General features: G+C 46.9%; 1 protein-coding gene and 1 long non-coding RNA gene across 2 annotated transcripts in view; both read left to right on the top strand.

Annotated features, from left to right (window-relative positions):
• The first annotated feature begins 983 nt into the window (after window positions 1–983).
• Window positions 984–7,064, top strand: LOC142575757 (uncharacterized). Its single transcript, XR_012826708.1, has 3 exons — window positions 984–1,081; window positions 3,780–3,863; window positions 6,977–7,064. It is a non-coding gene; the product is annotated as an uncharacterized LOC142575757 (long non-coding RNA).
• An 11,407-nt stretch (window positions 7,065–18,471) lies between these two features.
• The window catches only part of LOC142575755 (uncharacterized), a 78,968-nt gene continuing 78,351 nt past the window's right edge, over window positions 18,472–19,088 (top strand). Inside the window, exon 1 of the mRNA XM_075685373.1 lies at window positions 18,472–18,579. Coding sequence (XP_075541488.1) covers window positions 18,528–18,579 — 52 coding nt within the window. The 5' untranslated portion in view covers window positions 18,472–18,527. The remainder of the gene's footprint in view (window positions 18,580–19,088) is intronic.

Genomic DNA, 19,088 nt, shown 5'->3' with positions numbered 1-19,088 from the left:
TTGGCTTGCCCCTTCTGCCACACAACAATAATCGTTATCTGCCTTGATGAGTTTCCTTTCTTTAACGCTGCGAGCCCGGTACTTTCCAGTAACGAACGACACGCGCGTTATCAGCATAGAACAGTTTAGACCGTTTGGAGTGCCCCTTCTGATAACGCGCGTGCCGTTCGTAACTGGAAAGTTCCGGGCTCGCAGCGTTAAAGAATGGAAACGCATCAAGGCAGATAACGATTATTGTTGTGTGGCAGAAGCGGCAAGCCAAAGGGTGTAACTTTGCCTAAGAGTGTAGGCGCGCCCTACGCCGCCGTAGCCTGCGCAGTAGGCGTAGTGGGAACGGGAGCACAGCGGAGGCAGTGTTTGATTGCCAATAACTCCGACTCTGCAGAACGCTTGGAAATACTTTTGGCAGCAAAGTATTTCTTAAATATCCTATTTTCACTCCAGATGCATTTCCGCAGTTTGATATAAAGTGGTTGTGGGCTCCTTTAATACATATACATTTTATGCACTTTACAACGAATGGCGTACACTATACAGCCATGTCCGATATTTCCTGTGTCCCACCATCAATCATATCATACTTTTTTTTTTGGTGGGGAGGCGCTCTTGGCCAATTAGTTGTTCATGCGCCGCAAAACATTATGCATCATCATCATCTTTATAACATATGAGAACCCGTTTCAAATGCTTTTCAGCCTCTATTACTTGTTTGAATCTAATGCAAAACGTTGAAAAAGAAAAAAGACTACACAATTTCAGCATAAAAGTGTGACCTTGAGTTTCGGTTTCACAAACGCTGGGTGGGGGACCAACTTTCGCTGTGTTTCTTCAGAGGAAGCGTAAGGACATAATTATTGCTGAAAAATTCTCTCCCACAACTAATTAAGACGCTAACAATGTTCCTTCAGTTTTTAAGGTAGCGTTTTCACCTTAGCGCAATATCTTGATTCTGCCCCCGCAGACACGTGGAAGAAAAAGAAGGCCAGGCGAAGAAAGCTCGTGGAAGTCGTTGCTCGAGCGTTGAAGAATCTAGCCCGGAAAACCCGGTCCTGCTGAGGGTCAGCCGAGAGAGGCACCAGAGGTGAGCGACTTTCCTGCCAAACGTCCGCCAATGGGACGCACAGTGTGAAGCTTATAGCTAGCGATGTGCTTAAACGATCGAAATTTCTGATTCAGCGGCACTACGCGCTCAAGATTCTTTTGCCGAATCACATTGCTTAGCGAGCGGAGGAATCGTATCCTGCAGGAGAAGTCGTGCGTTCGCGATGCGCTCTAGCCACGGTTCCTCTCAAGTTTAGCGTTTCAGCGTTACGCAAGCAACTTACCGAACGCTCGAGGCGCATTCACACCGTGCGAGGGGGAGGGGGGGGGGGCGGAGTGGATGGCTTCGAACGCGCAGCGTGATAAAGGCGTGCTTCGTATGGACTCTGTTTTTTCAGCTTTTCAACGAAAATCTTCGCTGTCTACTTACGAATCTTTGTGTACGGGACCGTGAAGCTCTCCAGACAACGTTAAAGGCCCCATGTTGCAAAACATCCGGTGTCGCCATCCGGATGCTCAGGCGCCGACCATCGTTTAGCTAAAAATCATTCTGAACCACAACCACGCAGTCCCTCTGCGTGGTACAGATGCATTACTGAACTAATTCAATTCCTCGATGTAAAATGTGTCAGAAAAATCGTAAACTACGACCTACAGGCAACCTACAGAGATGACAGCGTTGGATTGTAACTTGAATATACGAGAAAATTGTTATACAGAAGCTGAAACAAAACCCCTCTTTCCAGCGTTTCTACCATTCATAGAGCGGCGCCCCCGCTGGGTTCCTTGAAACACACTCATCTAGATGGCGCTTGCCTGGAAGGGGGAGAAAAAAAATTGGCAGTGGCTTAATTATCTCGGCTATTTCAGGATATACGTAGCGAAAGCTAAGGCATAACATGGTTAGCTTTGGTTAATCTTGATTGCAGGTACAGGTTAGTCTGGTTGTCTAGCTATGTTGCGGCGTTTAGCCAGTCGTCCGGCGCGCTGTTCCGTCTGTTTCCTGGGCGATTCGTTTCCTCTTCATCTCGTTCCGATGTCGATTCCAGGCCTCCTCCTGCTTATCAGAATTGTCGCCGTCGATACTGCCGCCTCAACTGTAGTTGCCGCGCACTGGAGCTTTCCTTTTCAATCCTACGGCACGTTATCAGGCATGCGACGCAGCTGGCGACGCGAGCGGAGGGGAGCTCAACGACGAGCAACGCGGTGTGACGTCATACCAAACGGCGGTGCTGAGGGGCGCCGCTGCGCCGCGGCGGAATATCCGTGGCTCGATGCTACTAGTGGCGCATGCGCAGTAGTGACTAGATAGCGAGAGAGAGAGAGATAAACATTCATGGAGAGGCGCGCATTGTGACGTCATGTGCCTCCTCAGAGCACTGCCGCGGAGAAATCGCAAGTACGCGGCCAGTGAAGCTTTCGCTTTAAAAGAGAGCTGCGGTGGCCAGGAAGCGTGACAAGTAGTCAGGGACCTTTGAATGCTATGGCGTTCCACTCTCAAATGCGAAGCTTAAGAGTCCTCCAAATTTTTGTTGCTCTTGGTGGACGGGTTAGGCCTAACTGCGCCTAGGCTTAGCTCGAGTATGGCCTCGCTGACTTGCGACTGCGACTAGGTTTCTTAAGCACGGACTCGACGAACGCCCCTATATCCTTCGTAGACCCACTTCAGCAATAAGATCGTCCCGTAGAATGAACCATGCCTTCTCGTTCGGATGAAATCACCGTGAAATTTCCGTGCGCCAACTCAATGCGGCGGGGAAGGCACGCGGTTTCCGAGGTGCAGGCGAAGGGAGAATCCGCCGGCTCGGCACCCCTGATGACGGACAGTATGGAGCAAGACGACGTCGACGCATCAGACGATGACGCAACTACCGCAGATACACGATGCGAATACTCGAGGGTGAACTGCTATCGGAGCGGGTGGGTGGGCCCCACGTTTTCGAGTTCGTCAGGCCGCTTAACCAGATGTCTGCAGAAGAAATCCCCAAGTCAACCATTTACTACCTCACAGGACAAACTGCCCCTACAAGCGTTGCAACCGAACACTTGGCATTTGGCTACATAGCTAAAGCCAATGCTGTTAACGCTTTCCAATTGGAATAAAATGTACTTCAAAACTTTGCCGGCACAACGAGAGCTCACACTAACCATGGGATCGCCAGCTAAAGCGCGTAGGATTCCTGTTGAAATATTCGACGCAAGCCAACCTGCTCAAGTCACTGGCAAGGGAGTCATGAATATTCGATCGGGTCACACCAAGGAGTACATCACAAATCACCTTCGCGGCGAATCTGTAAACAGTTTAGGATTTCGAATCATGGGGGAGACACGGAACCTACTGGTAAACTTTGATTTGGCGCGTTCCCTCAGAGATATTATCTTAGAGGTACTCATTGGACTATTAAATTGGCCTAGGGCTCTTGCATGCTTCGTGCGTGCTTCCTTGCGTGCTTCCAAGCACTGACTTCAGGGGCTGCGGGCCTCGTCAAGCTGCCAAAAATCAGCTTTTTTACCCAGTCTTCCTATCTGTATGAGTCTACAAGGTGTATCAGGGAATCTTTCTAAGTGTGCAAGATGGCAAGTGAAAAAGAAATAAATCGAAAATTATCTAGAGTTAAAAGGACTTTCATGACATGTTCTTCGTGCTTGTCCTTCTCGTCCTAAGTATTCTTCGTGCTAGATAAGTATTTTTCAAATCGTACATTTATCTCTTATACTGAAATTATGCTCCCTTCAAGTCTGCAGTTCCCAGATTCCTGGTTGCAGTCCCTTGGAGCTCGACCCCAACCATGGACAGGGCAACCTTTCCCCAAATTCCAAACGTGAGTACTGGGATCCCGCAAGGATCCTTTCTCGAACCAATACTATATTCTTTATATGGTAATGTCGTAAGAACAATAATGAAATCAAATACAGCCCTTTTGTTTGCCGGCGACACTTGCATTTTGCTTAAAGCCGACATCGTTTATGGTCTAGAAGATAACGGAAACGAAGAGGTAAAAGGTCTGAAAATGGTTTTATTCGCCAAACTTGCAATTAACGTTAGGAAAACTAAATATGTTGTATTTAGGACATGTAGCAACTCCCTGGCACTTGAAGATTTACTGTTATTAATAAACGAAATCACATTGGATGAAGTTCATTTCAATATCGCGGCGTGTTATTTGATAACCTGCACTGATGAAAGGATGCTATGCACTCTCACGAGCATGACATAACTTAGTATAAACATTGCATATTTTATATTTTGTGTTAATTCACTGTCGTCTAAGGTATCGTAATGAATCTTGTGGTGCGACGTACAAAATTTCTCTTGAACCCATTCGCCAGATAGTTAAACGAGCTTAGTGAATAATTACTCACTCAAGATTTATGAACCTACTCTGGGTTTGTTAGTAGAATGTATTGCCCTATGATAGGATACATATAATAAAAATTTCCGCATATCTATAGCTTTCTTAAAAATAACCTGCCCTTACAACAATCTGTATTTTACTCACGCTCTCGTGCCATCAGAAACCAAACGTTCGCAACTTTTAATCTTCCTTCTGACAAGAATTCTTACAGTCACGGTCTCACTAAATTTATTAGGCTTAAAGTTTCGATTTAACTACTGGTACAAATAAGACAGGCGTAAAACTTTTCTTCAGTGCTTAAGTACTTATTGGTGCTAAATCAAGCACAGAAGTCTACAATATCTCCATTCGAGCACTGTACGGTCACAGAAGCGGAAGCTGCGGCGATCGTGCTGGCTGTTCAATACGGGGACGCGACAAACCGAGAACTACAAGTAGTAATAGACTACCAAGCAGCGTGTCGGCTCCTTCTAGCAGGAAGAATACTTCAGTAATTAGCTAGATTCACGACTAATTCAATGGCTACAAATTCATCACTCAAACGCCAGATTACGTGGGCCCCGGGGCACTCGGGGCATGAGGATAACGAGGTCGTGGACAGGCTAGCTCGAGGTCAAACAAACCGAGCGGCCACAATCCTCGATTCCTCTACTATCGTCCCTGTCCCAGCGGCTTACGGCGCGAGACTTCAATACTTGCGCAAACAACGACAGCTTTACCTCCCCCCCCCCCAAGCACACAAGGGGCTAAACGCACAGGAAGCACGGGACTGGAGATAGCTCTAGACCAACACTTTCCCCAACTTACACAAATACAGCATCTTCTCAGAACACTACAAAGACGCATGCCCCTGGTGTAACGAACAGCCCAGTGACTATCACGTCACGTGGGGTGTACGGGCCCCAAACCGCCAGACATGCAATCACAACAGCCGGAGGAGCAGTGGGAAGCCACCTTGTCTAGCCTAGACCTGGAGACCCAGCGCGGACTGGTAATCCAGGCGAGAGCAGCAACCAAGGCCACTGGGGTTTTGAAATGAAGACTACACTCACTGTACATTTTTTTTCTCCGTATTTTTTTCGCTCTATCGTGAATAAGCGTTTTCTACTGCTACTACTACCACCGACCGCGCCCCACTGAGTATAACGCACCGCCCTCCCCCCTCCCCACACTTACCCTACCCCCGGCGGACTTTGTCCCCATCGCAAATGGCCTTCAAAGTACAGCGGGCCAAACGCGCGCGCGCAGGCGCACGGGCCGGGCCGCCCGGAGGAAAACGCGTCCCTCCACCCTACCCGCTTCCCTGAGCCTTGCAAGTGATGCAGACGGTGCGCTTCCCCTCTTTCATGCGCGAGGTTGAGCCGCGAACGCCGGCTCAGCCTCGTACGCTTTCTCTCACACATACTGCATACGGCGCGCGGCGACGATTTTATCGCCCTCGGTCTTTATACGGAACATCACGGCGACGGCGACGGCAGAAATTCTCCTCCGCTCTTTCGGAACAGAGAAACGCTGGGCGAATGGGACATAAATTAACGGTTACAGTTCCTAGGAGTCACAAGTTACAGTTCCTAAGAGTCAGACTAGTACCAGTTACCAGTTACGAGTACCTAGGAGTCACAATCACTGATAACCTCTATTGGAATCTGCACATTGATAACATTTACTCTTCAGGTTTCCACAAACTTTGTTACTTAAGACATAATCTTCGCAATTCTCCTCCTAAGGTCAAACTTCTTAGCTAATTCACATTCATACGCCCTAAGCTTGAATACTGCTATGTTTTTAGGATCCCTATACTAAGGATAACATTAAAAAGTTAGAAAGGATTCAGCGAAAAGATGACAGGTTTATCTATTCTAAATTTAAGTATACTGATTCTCCTTCTGAGCTCATGAAAGCTAACATCATTGAACTACTTGAATCGAGAAGCAAAAAATGTCGTTTGAATTTTTTAAACTTACTTCTTAACGGTAAAATGGCTAATGATCAGGCACAGTTTCTTTCCCTTTTGGCCACAAGACCTACGCGACATTACCAAACACACTTTCTAACCCCTTACTTTGCAAGAACAGGCATATATAAGTTCTCCTTTTTTCTGCGTTCTGTGTCCGACTGGAATAGCCTAACAGAACCTAATGACGCACTATATGACTAGATGATTATGTTCTTTTGTGTTCTTTCCTCCGGTACTATTATGTTTCTTTTCTTGTTGTTCTCTTTTTGTGCAATAGAAATATTCTGTAAATTGTATTGCCCGTCCTGCTTGGACCAGATCGGTCTGCAGTATGCAATAAACAAACAAACAAAAACAAACAAATAAGTAAATAAATAAATAAATAAAAAATAAATAGCGCGCACGAATTAACTAAGCGCGTAACGTCATTTTGAAAAACTATTTCGGCTATATATCCCTGGAGGCACCATACTCATTCAAAGGGGATTTTCAGGCTTCGAAAAGTGTCGTTTATGGTCTCTTTACGATACAGTAGTGAACACGAGCTATTTATCAGCTTCAAAATGGTCGCTCCTATTTCGTGCCTTGTACGATTAATAACTTTGCCTACTTTTTAATGCAGATGACTTTCACCGTTTGTGTCAATCGCGCCCACGGTTGCCCTGCCGTTCTCCCGATGGACGCAGTCGCGGATCACGAAGCAGCGTGTCCCTTCCTTTCAGGTAAGAAAGTATTTCACGGCGCGGTCAGGTTGGCGGAAGCCCGTTCGCTTGTACAATTTCAACGTGTGTGTATGCTCTACTTCTGGCTTGCTAGGGGGCACAGATGAAAGCGACCTGCAACGTTAGGGGCTGTTTTAAGAGCTGCAAAATGCCAAAATGATCCCGGAGCTCTCCAATAAACACCTTTGTTTAGAACTCATTGAGGTTGTTGTTCGTCTGTACGTCTATCCCAATTCGACTATGCACGTGGCAAAACTGTCAGATAAAATAAACTAGCTTTATAAGTTTGCAGGCCACTTGCTGTGTCCTTGCAGGGATATGAAAGAGTACTTCTGCAGCACACACACGATACCTCGAGATCTTAATTGCTGCTATCACTGTGGTTACTGTGCGACACGTACTATTAATCCTAAGTACACATAGAATTGGCTGATTAACCAGCCTTCATGTGTTACTTCTACCGGAACGCTGGGAGTCAGAGGTAGCATGCGTGTGAAAATGCGCTTTTATCAAGCAACTGTATAAAATAAGCAAACGTGATGTTCTTTTGTACCATATAAACTGTGCTCGCGTCCGTCTTGCGTTCTTTTTCTTGAAAGGTCTTGTCGCCGTTGTGTACGTATGTTCCGTGGCTACACTTAGTAATCCATGACCTACGCGACGGTGATACGCGCTGCTGTTCGTGATGTTATTCGCAAACGGCGGTCTCTCCATTGACGTGTAGAGCGGGACGTGAAACGCAACGCTGGGTGCCGCTATTTCTTACGCCGATCCTGAAGGCGGCGAACGTGTGAGAAGGTCAGATGAGTTCGGCCGAACATATCTGGTGGCCACTCTTAGTTTTGAAAAACAAAAAATGATCGCAGTGTTCTGCCTGAGTACCAATAACAAATAAATGAGTGTTACTATCGCGAGAAAAAGATGTCATCACGAAAGAAATGCAGAAGCGCCGTGTCCGTAATAAGAGCTTTTTGCGGATTTCGTCGTAGAAGTTCACCTCATGGTTAGCTCGAATAGAAAAGGCACTATGTCCACGGGTCTAAGAATATTTAGCAAGAGAGCTTACGGGTAAATAACGTCGATTCTAAAGTAATACAACAAGGTATCACAGCTATCAATTTGTGAAAGATAAACAAAAAATGCAAGGAGTGAACATTGCACAACGTTGGCGAAAGATCAAATATTTTTACCTCCGCTTATGAAGAGAGCACATTTTTCAACTTTGCCAGCCTGGAAACTCGCCGCAAGAAATTCATTGAAATTTGAAGTAAATACTTTCCTCTCGCAGGGTAAGAAATCCACAAGAAGCGTTCATGTTCTGTCTGGCATGTTAAAAAAATGAACACGATTTTAAACACTTCATAAAAATAACTAATCCTGGATTCTACCTTATAAATTTGTTAAATTAGGTGATTTGACATAGACTAACACAATGAGGAAAAAAACATTAAGCATTCTTTTTAGTTGCTGAATAACAAACCGGGAAATGTGACAGAAAATGCTACTACTGGCGCCTCAAATAAGGTCTGAGGGTGCTCGTTGTTGACATGTTACTTTCGTTTGTAATGCTAAAACGCTCCAAGATGGTTCGGAAAGTGCGGAGAGAAAAAAAAAAAACAGGTAGTTTCAGTCTTACAAGAAATTGGCGGATCTCAAGCACTGTCGGATGTAAGGGAAGATTTGGGGGATGTTTACTTTGGTTGACCTGGCAGAAGTGTTAAACTCTATTTGAATCATGAGTTTGTATGGCAATCAGTTAATTTGCAATTTTATGTATACATTGCATAAATACAGCCGCGATCTTCACGTTTCACTAAGTGGCGAAGGCGTTCCTTTTCCATGCGACGCTTCTTTTGAGTCTGAGTGTTGTCGACGCTGACTCCACGCTTTGGAGCCGATCTGCTGGCACGTGTTTACGTGCTCCTTCTGCATACGTTGGCAGCACGCTGTTGACACGCCAGCTACGAGCTCTCTCTTCAGCCTATGGACGATTGTAATGTTTAAACTATCACAGTCCAGCACGCGACCTCTACAACCTACTACCTGCATTTTCATTGCACATGAAAGCAAGCACAGGACGTACCGTATGCACACACTGTGAAACACGACCGTGGCGCAAGCGAGCCTGACCACGAGGCGAGTGCCACATTGTGGTGTTGCAAGGAACCTAGCGGCGCGCATCAGCAAGACCACAACACCCTGGAAAGTCAGTAGAAGGGGTAACGTCACCCCCCCCCCCCTCTTGCTATAATGTGGAAGACTTGGCTAATGAGGAACTCATTTGAGCGGCCGTGGAGACGGATTGCCTGCGAAAGAAGGGACCGCAAGAAGTGGACTGCGTAGGGGTTTGTGCTGTTAAGCGTGAAGAGTGTGCAGGATGGCCGTGTCCGGTCAAGGTAATTGGCCTCCAGCACTTCCTGGAGTTAGCCTCTTCGTGACCATGAACGGAAGGGTGAATGCTTGAGAACATCGAATGAACCATGCTAGGGTGCTGCCAGCAAGCAGGCAGCAGACAAACTTGTTTGTATACGGTAGATTTCTATTAGAAGTTTCCGCCGTGCAGGCAGCGGGAGTGGTTAGCAGCGGTTGAGGCGTCCAAGGTGAAGGGGGTCAGAAAGCAGTAAGGTTGAGCACTTCGAGACACATTTAACAATTATCAGCTTTCCCGTTAGAGTTGTTTCTGATGAATAAGTCATCATCATCATCATAATCATCATCAGCCTCTTTTATGTCTACTGCAGGACGAAGGCCTCTCCCTAAGATCTCCAATTATCCCTGTCCTGCACCAGCCGATTCCAACTAGCACCCGCAAATTTTCTACTTTCGACGCACCAGCTAGTCTTCTGCCGTCCTCTACTGCGTTTCCCTTCTCTTGGTATCCATTCTATCACCCTATTGGTCCAACGGTTATCTAATCTGCGCATTACATGACCTGCTCATTGCAATATTTTTCTCTTAATGTCTATTACAATATCGTCTATACCCGTTTGCTCTATGATCCAAGCCGCTCATTCTGTCCCTTAAAGTTATGCCTAGCATTTTTCGTTCCATCGATCTTTGCGCGGTCCTTAGCTTGTTCTCAAGCTTCTTTGTCAGTCTCCAATTCTGTCACATATGTCAGCACCGGTAAAATGCACGGATTTCATACCTTCCTTTTCAATGATAACGCTAAGCTCCCAGTCAGGAGCTGGCGGTTTCTGCCATATGCCTCTCCGCTCCCCCCCCCCCCCCCGATCCAACCCATTTACATCCTTTTATGAATTTCCTTCTCGTGGTCAGGGTTCCCTGTGATCAGTTGACAAGGGTAAAAGTTCTTTTTCACAGACTCTAGAGGCTTAATTGCGATCTTGAACTCTTGTTCCCTTGCCCGGTGATTTATCATTATCTTTGTCTTCTGCATATTAATCTTCAATCTCGTCCGCAGTGTTGCTGAATAAACAATGTCATCGGCAAAGCGAAGGTTACTGAGGTATTCGCCGTCGATCCTTAAACTTCCCCAGTTGAATATGTCTTCCAAGCGCGCAGTGAATAGCATTGGAGAGATTGTGTCTCTTTGTCTGACTCCTTTCCTTATAGGTATCTTCCTACTTGTGTAGAATTAAGGGGGCTGTGGATTCTCTGTAGATATTTTCCAGGGTATTTACGTAAGCGCTATGTGCTCCTCGATTACGCAATGCCTCTATTACTGCTGGTATTTCTACTGAATTAAATGCTTTTTCGTAACTTATGAAAACCATGTAGAGAGGCTTATTGTACTCTCTGTATTTCTGAATAACCTGATTAATGGCATGCATGTGATTCATTGTAGAGTATCCCTTCCTTAAGCCAGCCTGTTCCCTTGGTTGATTAAAGTCCCGTGTTGCCCTTATTCTATTGGAGATTATTTTAGTAAATATTTTATATATAACTGGGAGTAAGATAAATGGGCCTATTATTTTTCAGTTCTTTAACGTCTCCCCTTTTGTGGATTTGTATAATGTTTGCATTCTTCCAGTTTTCTGGGACCCTTGCAGTCTATATACACTTGGTATAGAGAGCCGCCAGTTTTCCTAGCATTATGTCTCCTCTATCAAATCGACTATTAACATAACAGATATACAACGTATAACATGTACACATAACATATATAACAAATCAATTTGATTAAATCGACTGTTATTCTATCCTCTCCGGCCGCTTTTTTCCGTTTCATGCCTTACAAGGCCCTTTTTACCTCATCTGTAGCTATAGGAGTATTTTCTGTATCCTGTTCATTACTGTTTCTAATTGAGGTATCGTGACTCCTCTGGGTACTGTACTAGTCAGTATAGAATTCTTCCGTCACTTTTTCTATGTCTTCGAGATTACTGATGATATTACCGTGCTTATCTTTCAGTGCATACATCTCGGTTTGTCGTATACCAAGTTTCCTTCTCATTGATTCCAGGCTGCGCCAATTTTTTACGGCTTCTTCAGTTTTTCTCACGTTATAATTTCGAATATCTCTTATTTTCGCTTTGTTGATCAATTTTGACAGTTCCACGAATTCTATCCTATCTCTTGAGTTGGACACTCATTTTTCGTCGTTTCTTTATTAGGTCCTTTTTTACTTGGGGGAGCTTATTTCCGGCTGGTTGCCTTGCCTCCCACTTAAGCTGCTGCCTCTGAAGCCAGCTTCGTTACGGTTTCATTCATGACCTCTATATCATCATCATTATCTCTCTGTTCTAAGACTGCAAATTTGTTTGGAAGTACCAGCCTAAATTTCTCTGCTTTTACCCTTACTGCCTCCAAGTTGACCTTCTTCTTCTTGACCAATTTTGCTCTTTCTCTCTTCAAATTGAGGTGAATCCTAGCCCTCACTAACCGACAATCACTGCACTTTACCCTACCTATCACTTCTACATCCAGCACTATGCTGGGATCAGCAATAAGTACGAAGTCAATTTCATTTCTTGTTTCGCCATTAGGGCTTTTCCAGGTTCACTTTCTGTCGCTATGATTGCTGAAAAAGGTGTTCATTATTCTCAGCTCATTGCTTTCTGCGTATTTTACCAGCATCTCTCCTCTAGTGTTTCTGGAATCGACACCGTAGTTGCCAATATCTAGTTCACCCGCCTGCTTTCTCCCAACTTTTGCATTAAGGTCACCCATTACTACTGTATACCGAGTTCGCACTTTTCTCATCGCTAATTCAACATCTTCGTAAAACTGATCTACTTCCTCATCGTAGTGACTGGATGTTGGAGCGTAGGCTTGTACCACCTTTAATCTATACCTCTTGTTATGTTTGATTACGACTACTGCTGCCCTCTCGTTGATGCTGTAGAATTCGTCAATGCTGCCCGCTATGTCCTTATGGATTAGGAATCCTACCCCGTATTCCTTCTTATCCGGGAGACCTCTATAGCAGAGGACATGGCCGTTATTCAGCAATGTGTAAGCCTCACCAGTTCTTCTAATCTCACTAAGACCGATAATATACCAAAGAATGTTTGATAGTTCCTCAAATAATCCTGCTAAGCTAGCATCACTCGAGAGGGTTCGAGTGTTAAACGTTGCAGGGTCAGTTTCCATTGGCAGCCTGTCCGGACCCAGAGAATATTACCGCCCTCTGCAGCGTTACAAGTCTGACCGCCGCCTTGATCAGATGCTCCGCAGCCGATGGGGACTGAGGGCCATTGGTTAATTGAAGATATCACTAGGGAGGTTGCTACCAAAGCTGCACCAGGGAGGCCAATTGCTGTTCTGGTGAGAGAGTGTCTTTGTTCAGCTTAGTGGTGGTCTTCCTAATTTGGTTGTACCTGGATTAGTATAGCCCCACTCGATCTCGGCATCTTTCACCGGTGTCAGGTGTCACTCCAAGCCTGCAAATGTAAAGAAAAAAAGACGGGGGGATTTGTACTTCCGACTACCGCAGCCGAGCATTCGGCATAGCTCAGTAAGATAATCTTGCAGGCTGCTAGGCTACGTTGCCACCGAAAAGTACGGCCCAGAGGGCCCTACATGCCTAAGAGATCCGCTGATTTGTCCGCGCTTGGCTGGTTTTGCTGATCGTCATAGGTTGCACAATATAGTGTCGATTCTCGGTGGTCATAACCTCTTGTTTCCCGAATCTCACGACGAATAACTAGATGAAGCAAAAATGAAAAATTGCGCCCTTTGTTCATTATGCTTGCGGCCTTTCAACTCCCGTACTACATTTGTCACTGGTTGTAGAGCAAAATAAATGTAGCGAAGGCAACGGTTACCACTTTCGTGTACCCAGCCGGCCATCTCTATTGAATTTTAAATCATGAAAGACCACACGTTCTCAACTTTTCTTACACCTAACCAATAAATTTTCCCTAATTTTAGCTGAATATTTGAGAGATGTCTAGTTTAGTTTACAGACGACACGGTAATCTGAACAACGTATAACGCATAAACCCAAATGACAACGTGGGTTCTGCAGATATCTTCAACTCTGCTCATTAAGGCACCAAAGTTATAATATGGCCACACATTAGACCTAACATTACCCTATTTCCGCCAAATATATATTAGATGTAGCGTAGAATGGTCTCACGTGTTTAGGAAACATAGCTGACTCCGGCGCTGAGACACTTTCTGGCACACCTTTAGGAATTTTTTGCAAAGACAGTATTTCGTCCACAAGCATTTAGAAGCGTATACAGTTTCTCCATAGCGTTCTCCACTATTTTCTCTTGATAACACTCGGTGTAATTTGTTATTGCAGTAGAGCGGGGTGGATATTGCGCTGCTCATTAAACACAATCATAACACTGGGGGGCACTTGAATAACTGATATATTGCAAAAGCCGCTATTAACCTACAGTCATTAATGTTAGCCTGCAATTACACATACCGTGTCCCCTTAAGGTCGAAGAACGTGATTGTTCCGTTCGCAGAGAACAACGGTGAAACTAACAACATAACTTGTACATCGCTAAAGATAGGCGGAGACAGGAGGGTTGAGTTACTTGCAACATATCCAATTAGCCTGCGATCGTTTAAGTTTGGACATTCATCGAACTTACTATGTTTTTAAACAATTAAACAAATGTACCTCCTTTGAATCGTACGTTCTCACACAATAATAATCATCTGTCTTGCTTGCGTTTCCTCTCTTGAAAACGTTGCGCTGGCTGCTTTCCTGTCGAGAATGCTCTGTCATGCTCATGACGCGCATGCCGTTCGTGACTTCGAAGTACTGAGCTCAAAGCGTTAAAAGAAATGCGGACAAGACAGGTGACAGTTATTGTTGTGTGGGTGTAATGTTGTCTAAGAGTGTATACCCTACAATTCCATCAATGTTCAACCGAGTGTCAGTATGTTTACGATAGCAAGAAACACATCTTGGATAGAAGCTGTGCGAAATTGCGTATAATTTGAATGGTCATTTTTGTACAAAGGTTGTAAATAATCTACCTATACGAAACATTGCTCGTACATCCTACACAATACGCATTCGTACATGAATGAAACTAAACCTGCTTGCTTTGCATACGTCTCCTAGGCGACAGGGAAAGCAAAGTACACGCTCCGTAGAACGTATCGAATTAGGGAGTGAACAAGTACAAGAAGCATTTAGTAAATATTTTTAAAACACATAGCTAACCTACACATTAAAAACGTTTAATGTGCCTAAGTGATAGCATGGCGTTATTGTCTTGTTCAAAATAAGAAATCGCAGCACTTCCTCGCCCCGCCACCACCCCCTCCCTCCAATGCATGGAGGACACATAGTAGAAGTTTCATAGAAAGCCGCCAAACATGCTAGTCAGAAAGGTCAAGCTATATTCAATAATTTCCTAACAACCAATGCAACTATTCGATTACCGAGCGCGAATGCCTTGCTTTTGTCTGGGCTGTTTCAACGTTCCGTCCATATTTATATGACAAGCCCTTCTCAGTAATCCCAGGCCATCAAGTTCTCTGTTGGCTTTCGTCGGTCAAGTATCCTACTGGCCGGCTCGATCGTTGGGCCCTCCGACTACAAGAGTATGCCCACACAGTGACTTGCAAATGGACGCCGATTGCCTCTCTCGCTACCCAATTGAAGACGCGCCTTCTACGTCTGACACTGACGCCGACGCCTGTGTTCTCTGTGTTTTTCCACTGCTCCGTGTCGCCGACGAGCAGCGCCGCGACCCGTCCTTGCGTTTCATCATTGACCGCCTCGAATCGTCAATTGCCGGCACTTTCGCTTATTCCCACTTCAAGATGGCGTACTCTACCGCCACAACCTTCACCCCGACGGCCCTGCATTACTCCTTGTAATCCCTAAACACCTTCGACCGGCTGTTCTCCGCGAACTTCACGACCTCCCCACTGCCGGTCACCTGGGTGTGTCACGTACCTACGACCGGATCCGTCGACGCTTGTTTTAGCCAGGGCTAGCTAGCTCTGTTCGAAGATACGTAGCTGTGTGTGAGAAATGCCAGCGACGCAAAACACCATCGACGCTCCCTGCTGCGTACCTTGAACCACTCGACATTCTATGAGGAACCATTCTTTCGGGTTGGTTTGGATTTACTTGGCCCTTTTCCTCTTTCTACCTCTTGGCACAGGTGGATCGCTGTGGCCACGAATTAGGCCACGCTCTATAAGCCATCACCCGAGCGTTTCCGACAAGCTGCACCACAGATGTCGCCGAGTTTCTTCTACGCCACGTAATTTTATTACATGGAGCTCCACGACAACTTCTCACAGACCGTGGCCGGACATTCTTATCATCCAAACCATCCAGGTACTTGCTGGAGAATAAGATATGACTTGATTTGATTTGAATTGATTTGAAAAGTTAGCGCGGACATCCTGCAGTCCTGTGCCACGGGGCACAAGCTATCCACGTCATACCATCCGCAAACAAATGGCCTCACGGAGCGTCTCACTCGCATTCTCACAGACGTTCGCGAAATATGTCTCTTCAGACCACCCTGACTGGGACCTCGCTCTACCCTTTGTCACATTTGCTTACAATTCCTCGCGCCAGGACGCTGCCGGTTATTCCCCATTTTCGCTTCTGTTCGGCCGACAACCAGCACTGCCCCTCGACACCACCCTCCCTGTTCATGTGGCACGGACGAGTGAATATGCACTTGATGTTATCGCCCGCTGTGCCCACGTAAGGCAAATTGCCCGGAAGCGCCTTCTGAAATCCCAAGAGAGTCAAAGGCGTTTGAACGACCGGCGACGCTGAGACGTATACTTCCCGCCTGGTTCTTTGGTGCTTCTATGGTCTCCGTCACGTCAGGTCGGCCTGTCAGAAAAACTGTTGTCTCGTTACACAGGCCCATACCGAGTGCGTCGTGCCGTGACTCCTGTCACATACGAGATCGCTCCTTACGCGCCATCTGCTTCTCAAGGCTCAACCAGACGTACGCGTTCCAATGCGCCCGCACGCGCCGCACCACGCCTGGGCGCGTACGGCGTCAGGCGCGGAGGCTGTTTCGCGTGTCGGCGCGCGGCGGCGTGGAGACCTACAACCGCTAGAATTCTTGCGCCCACGCCGGAAGCTGCCGCTCGCGTCAGTAGCATGACACACCTCACATGACCACTGCAAGCCAACGTCACTTCCGGAACGACTCTTCGCGCGAGGTTCAGGCAAGGCCGGGTCACCCCAGCGTTGTTGCGGGGTTTGCGGAGCTTGCGGGAAACATGGCGGCGGTCCCGGCTGCCCGCTTCGAATTGAATTTGGCGTTGCTTTTGTAAAATGCACTTCGTTCGTAGCAAATGACTGTGTAAACGGCTTTCGCTTAGTCTCAGGCCGCTTCGACGACAGAGTATTATGGATAACCTCGTGGTGTTTTCGAGATCATTTCTCGTTTCGAACGAGTCGAAGCCTAACGAAAGAAACGTTCGAGATGTCAACGCCACCTGTCGCTAATGGCGCGAAATAGCCGCAACAACGGCATATGGCCTCTGAGATTCGAAGATATCGCCGGTCAACTAAAATTGTAGAACACGTGCGCTGCTTAGCGTACGCTATATTATAGCGTATAGCGTACGCTGTAGTTGCTGACGCTAAACTAAAACTGTCTAATATGTAACACATTGCTTAACGAGGCCGTTAAGCGAAGGCTAGACTGCCTTGAACATGGCAAGCTAGCAACACTGCGCCGCCGCGACGAGACGCGCGGCTACGCGCGGCAACTCGTGCATCGTTTGGGTGCGCGCCCTCTTCCTCCGTCGGGCGCCACGCGACGTCGAGTCAGCGCGGCGTGTGCGGACGCATTGCAACGCGTACGTCTGGTTGAGCCTTCAGTCCAGTGACATCGTGCACGTCACACGACTGAAGCAGTATAAGTCTCCCAGTGATGACGTTTAGGCGCTCCGGGACATCGCTCCTGTCGCCCGGGGATTATGCTACACGCGAGTGGCATTTGATTGGTTGAACGAGGCGCGTGGGTGCCACCACTCGAGAAAAGAGAAGGAAGAACGAACTGGGCTCGCGCGGCGAATCTCACCGCTCAGCGCTGCAACCGCTTTTGTAATTGTAACCTGTAAATAGTTGCTCGTCTTACTTACTCGTCCTAAAGCCCCTACATCCACGCGCCACCGCCGCTTTCTTAAGTAGCGACAACCTTTGTTGTGCGCCGCCTTTTCCCCTCACACCAAATCCGGTTCCGGTATTTCCGGTTCCGGCATTTCCGGTTTAAAAATTTCCGGTTCCGGCGTTTCCGCTTCCTGGAGTTGCGCTGCGGGAATTTCCGCGTTGACTGCCGTTGGAAGATGGTGAGACGCCCGCGCGTGCTTAGCAGAGCTGTGGCAGTCACCAGAAGAAGAATGCAAAGGGGAGAAGCTGTGTATTCCGCTGAAGTAGTAGTTCGCGGTCGCTGTTTTCCAAATGCACGAAAAACGGCAGTGGTCTCCTAGCGCCTAGGCACTACATTCCGCTGTACGTCGTCGCTCGTGCCACAACCCGTTGCAGGTTGACGCGATGCAGCGAACACGAGCAGATCGCTGGTTACAGTAGGCGGTGGTTCTTGGATGGAATCGCATTCACAGTTTCAACCGCAGCTCGTGGAATTAACGACTTTCCAGCGACGCGAAAGTAAACAACGCTAAAAAACAAAGCGCCACTTCCACTCGTAACAGGAAGCTGCAGCTACGCAAGTTCCGCTTGCCGCCGGAAGCTAAGGGGGTGAGTCGGAGAGGAGCGTGGAGGAGGAGGGCAGGTTGGCGGTACTTAACCTGATCGGCGGAAACGTGTATGGAGGGGCTTTAACTCGTCCTTCGTGTAACAATGTATCCTCTTGTCTCCAAATCTAACCTTCAGGAGTTATCTACATTTCTGAGAAAATTGTGGAGCAGGCGTTGAAGGTGTTCGAGAACTTCGCTATAAAACTAGTTCGACTCTTGGTACAGCCTGAAAGATGTTGATGAATGTCATTTCTTTTATATTCCTGTAGCGTTCTTCGATGCGTCCATCGGAGAAGTTGCGGATTCGTCGGCAGAGTCATCGACATGGCCGGGCATCTGGTGCACGGCCACGGGTGCCCGTACTACCATGTAGCCGGTAAGTCAGTATACCAAGAAGGGAAGTGCCAAGTGTATTCCAATGTAATAATCATAGGTCATTACTTGCACTGAATGTCGCCGTAACATCGACATGAAAACTTGCCTTTGTATTGTGCAGATAGCCGTAATAGTGGTATGGAACGACCGTGCACAGGGGCCAGTCAGAATACGGAAGCGTGATACATTCATTTTATCCTTTACTCAGAAAGTAAAATATAAATTATGGGGTTTTACGTGCCAAAATCACTCTCTGATTTTGATGCACGCCGTAGCGGGGGACACCGGAAATTTCGACCCCCTGGGGTTTTTTAACGTGCACCTAAATCTAAGCACACAGGTGTTTTCGCATTTCGCCCGCATCGAAATGCGGCCGCCGTGGCCGCGATTCGATCCCGCGACCTCGTGCGCAGCAGCCCAACACCATAGCCACTGAGCAAACACGGCGGGTACTCGGCAAGTATTTAGTGACATTGTCATGGTTGTAGTGACGGTGAATAATACAGCTGC

This window comes from Dermacentor variabilis, chromosome 3 (genome assembly GCF_050947875.1).
Source record: "Dermacentor variabilis isolate Ectoservices chromosome 3, ASM5094787v1, whole genome shotgun sequence".
Classification (NCBI taxonomy): Eukaryota; Metazoa; Arthropoda; class Arachnida; order Ixodida; family Ixodidae; genus Dermacentor; species Dermacentor variabilis.
The sequence above is the reverse complement of the archived record's forward strand: the minus strand, read 5'-3'. Positions and strand labels throughout refer to the sequence as shown.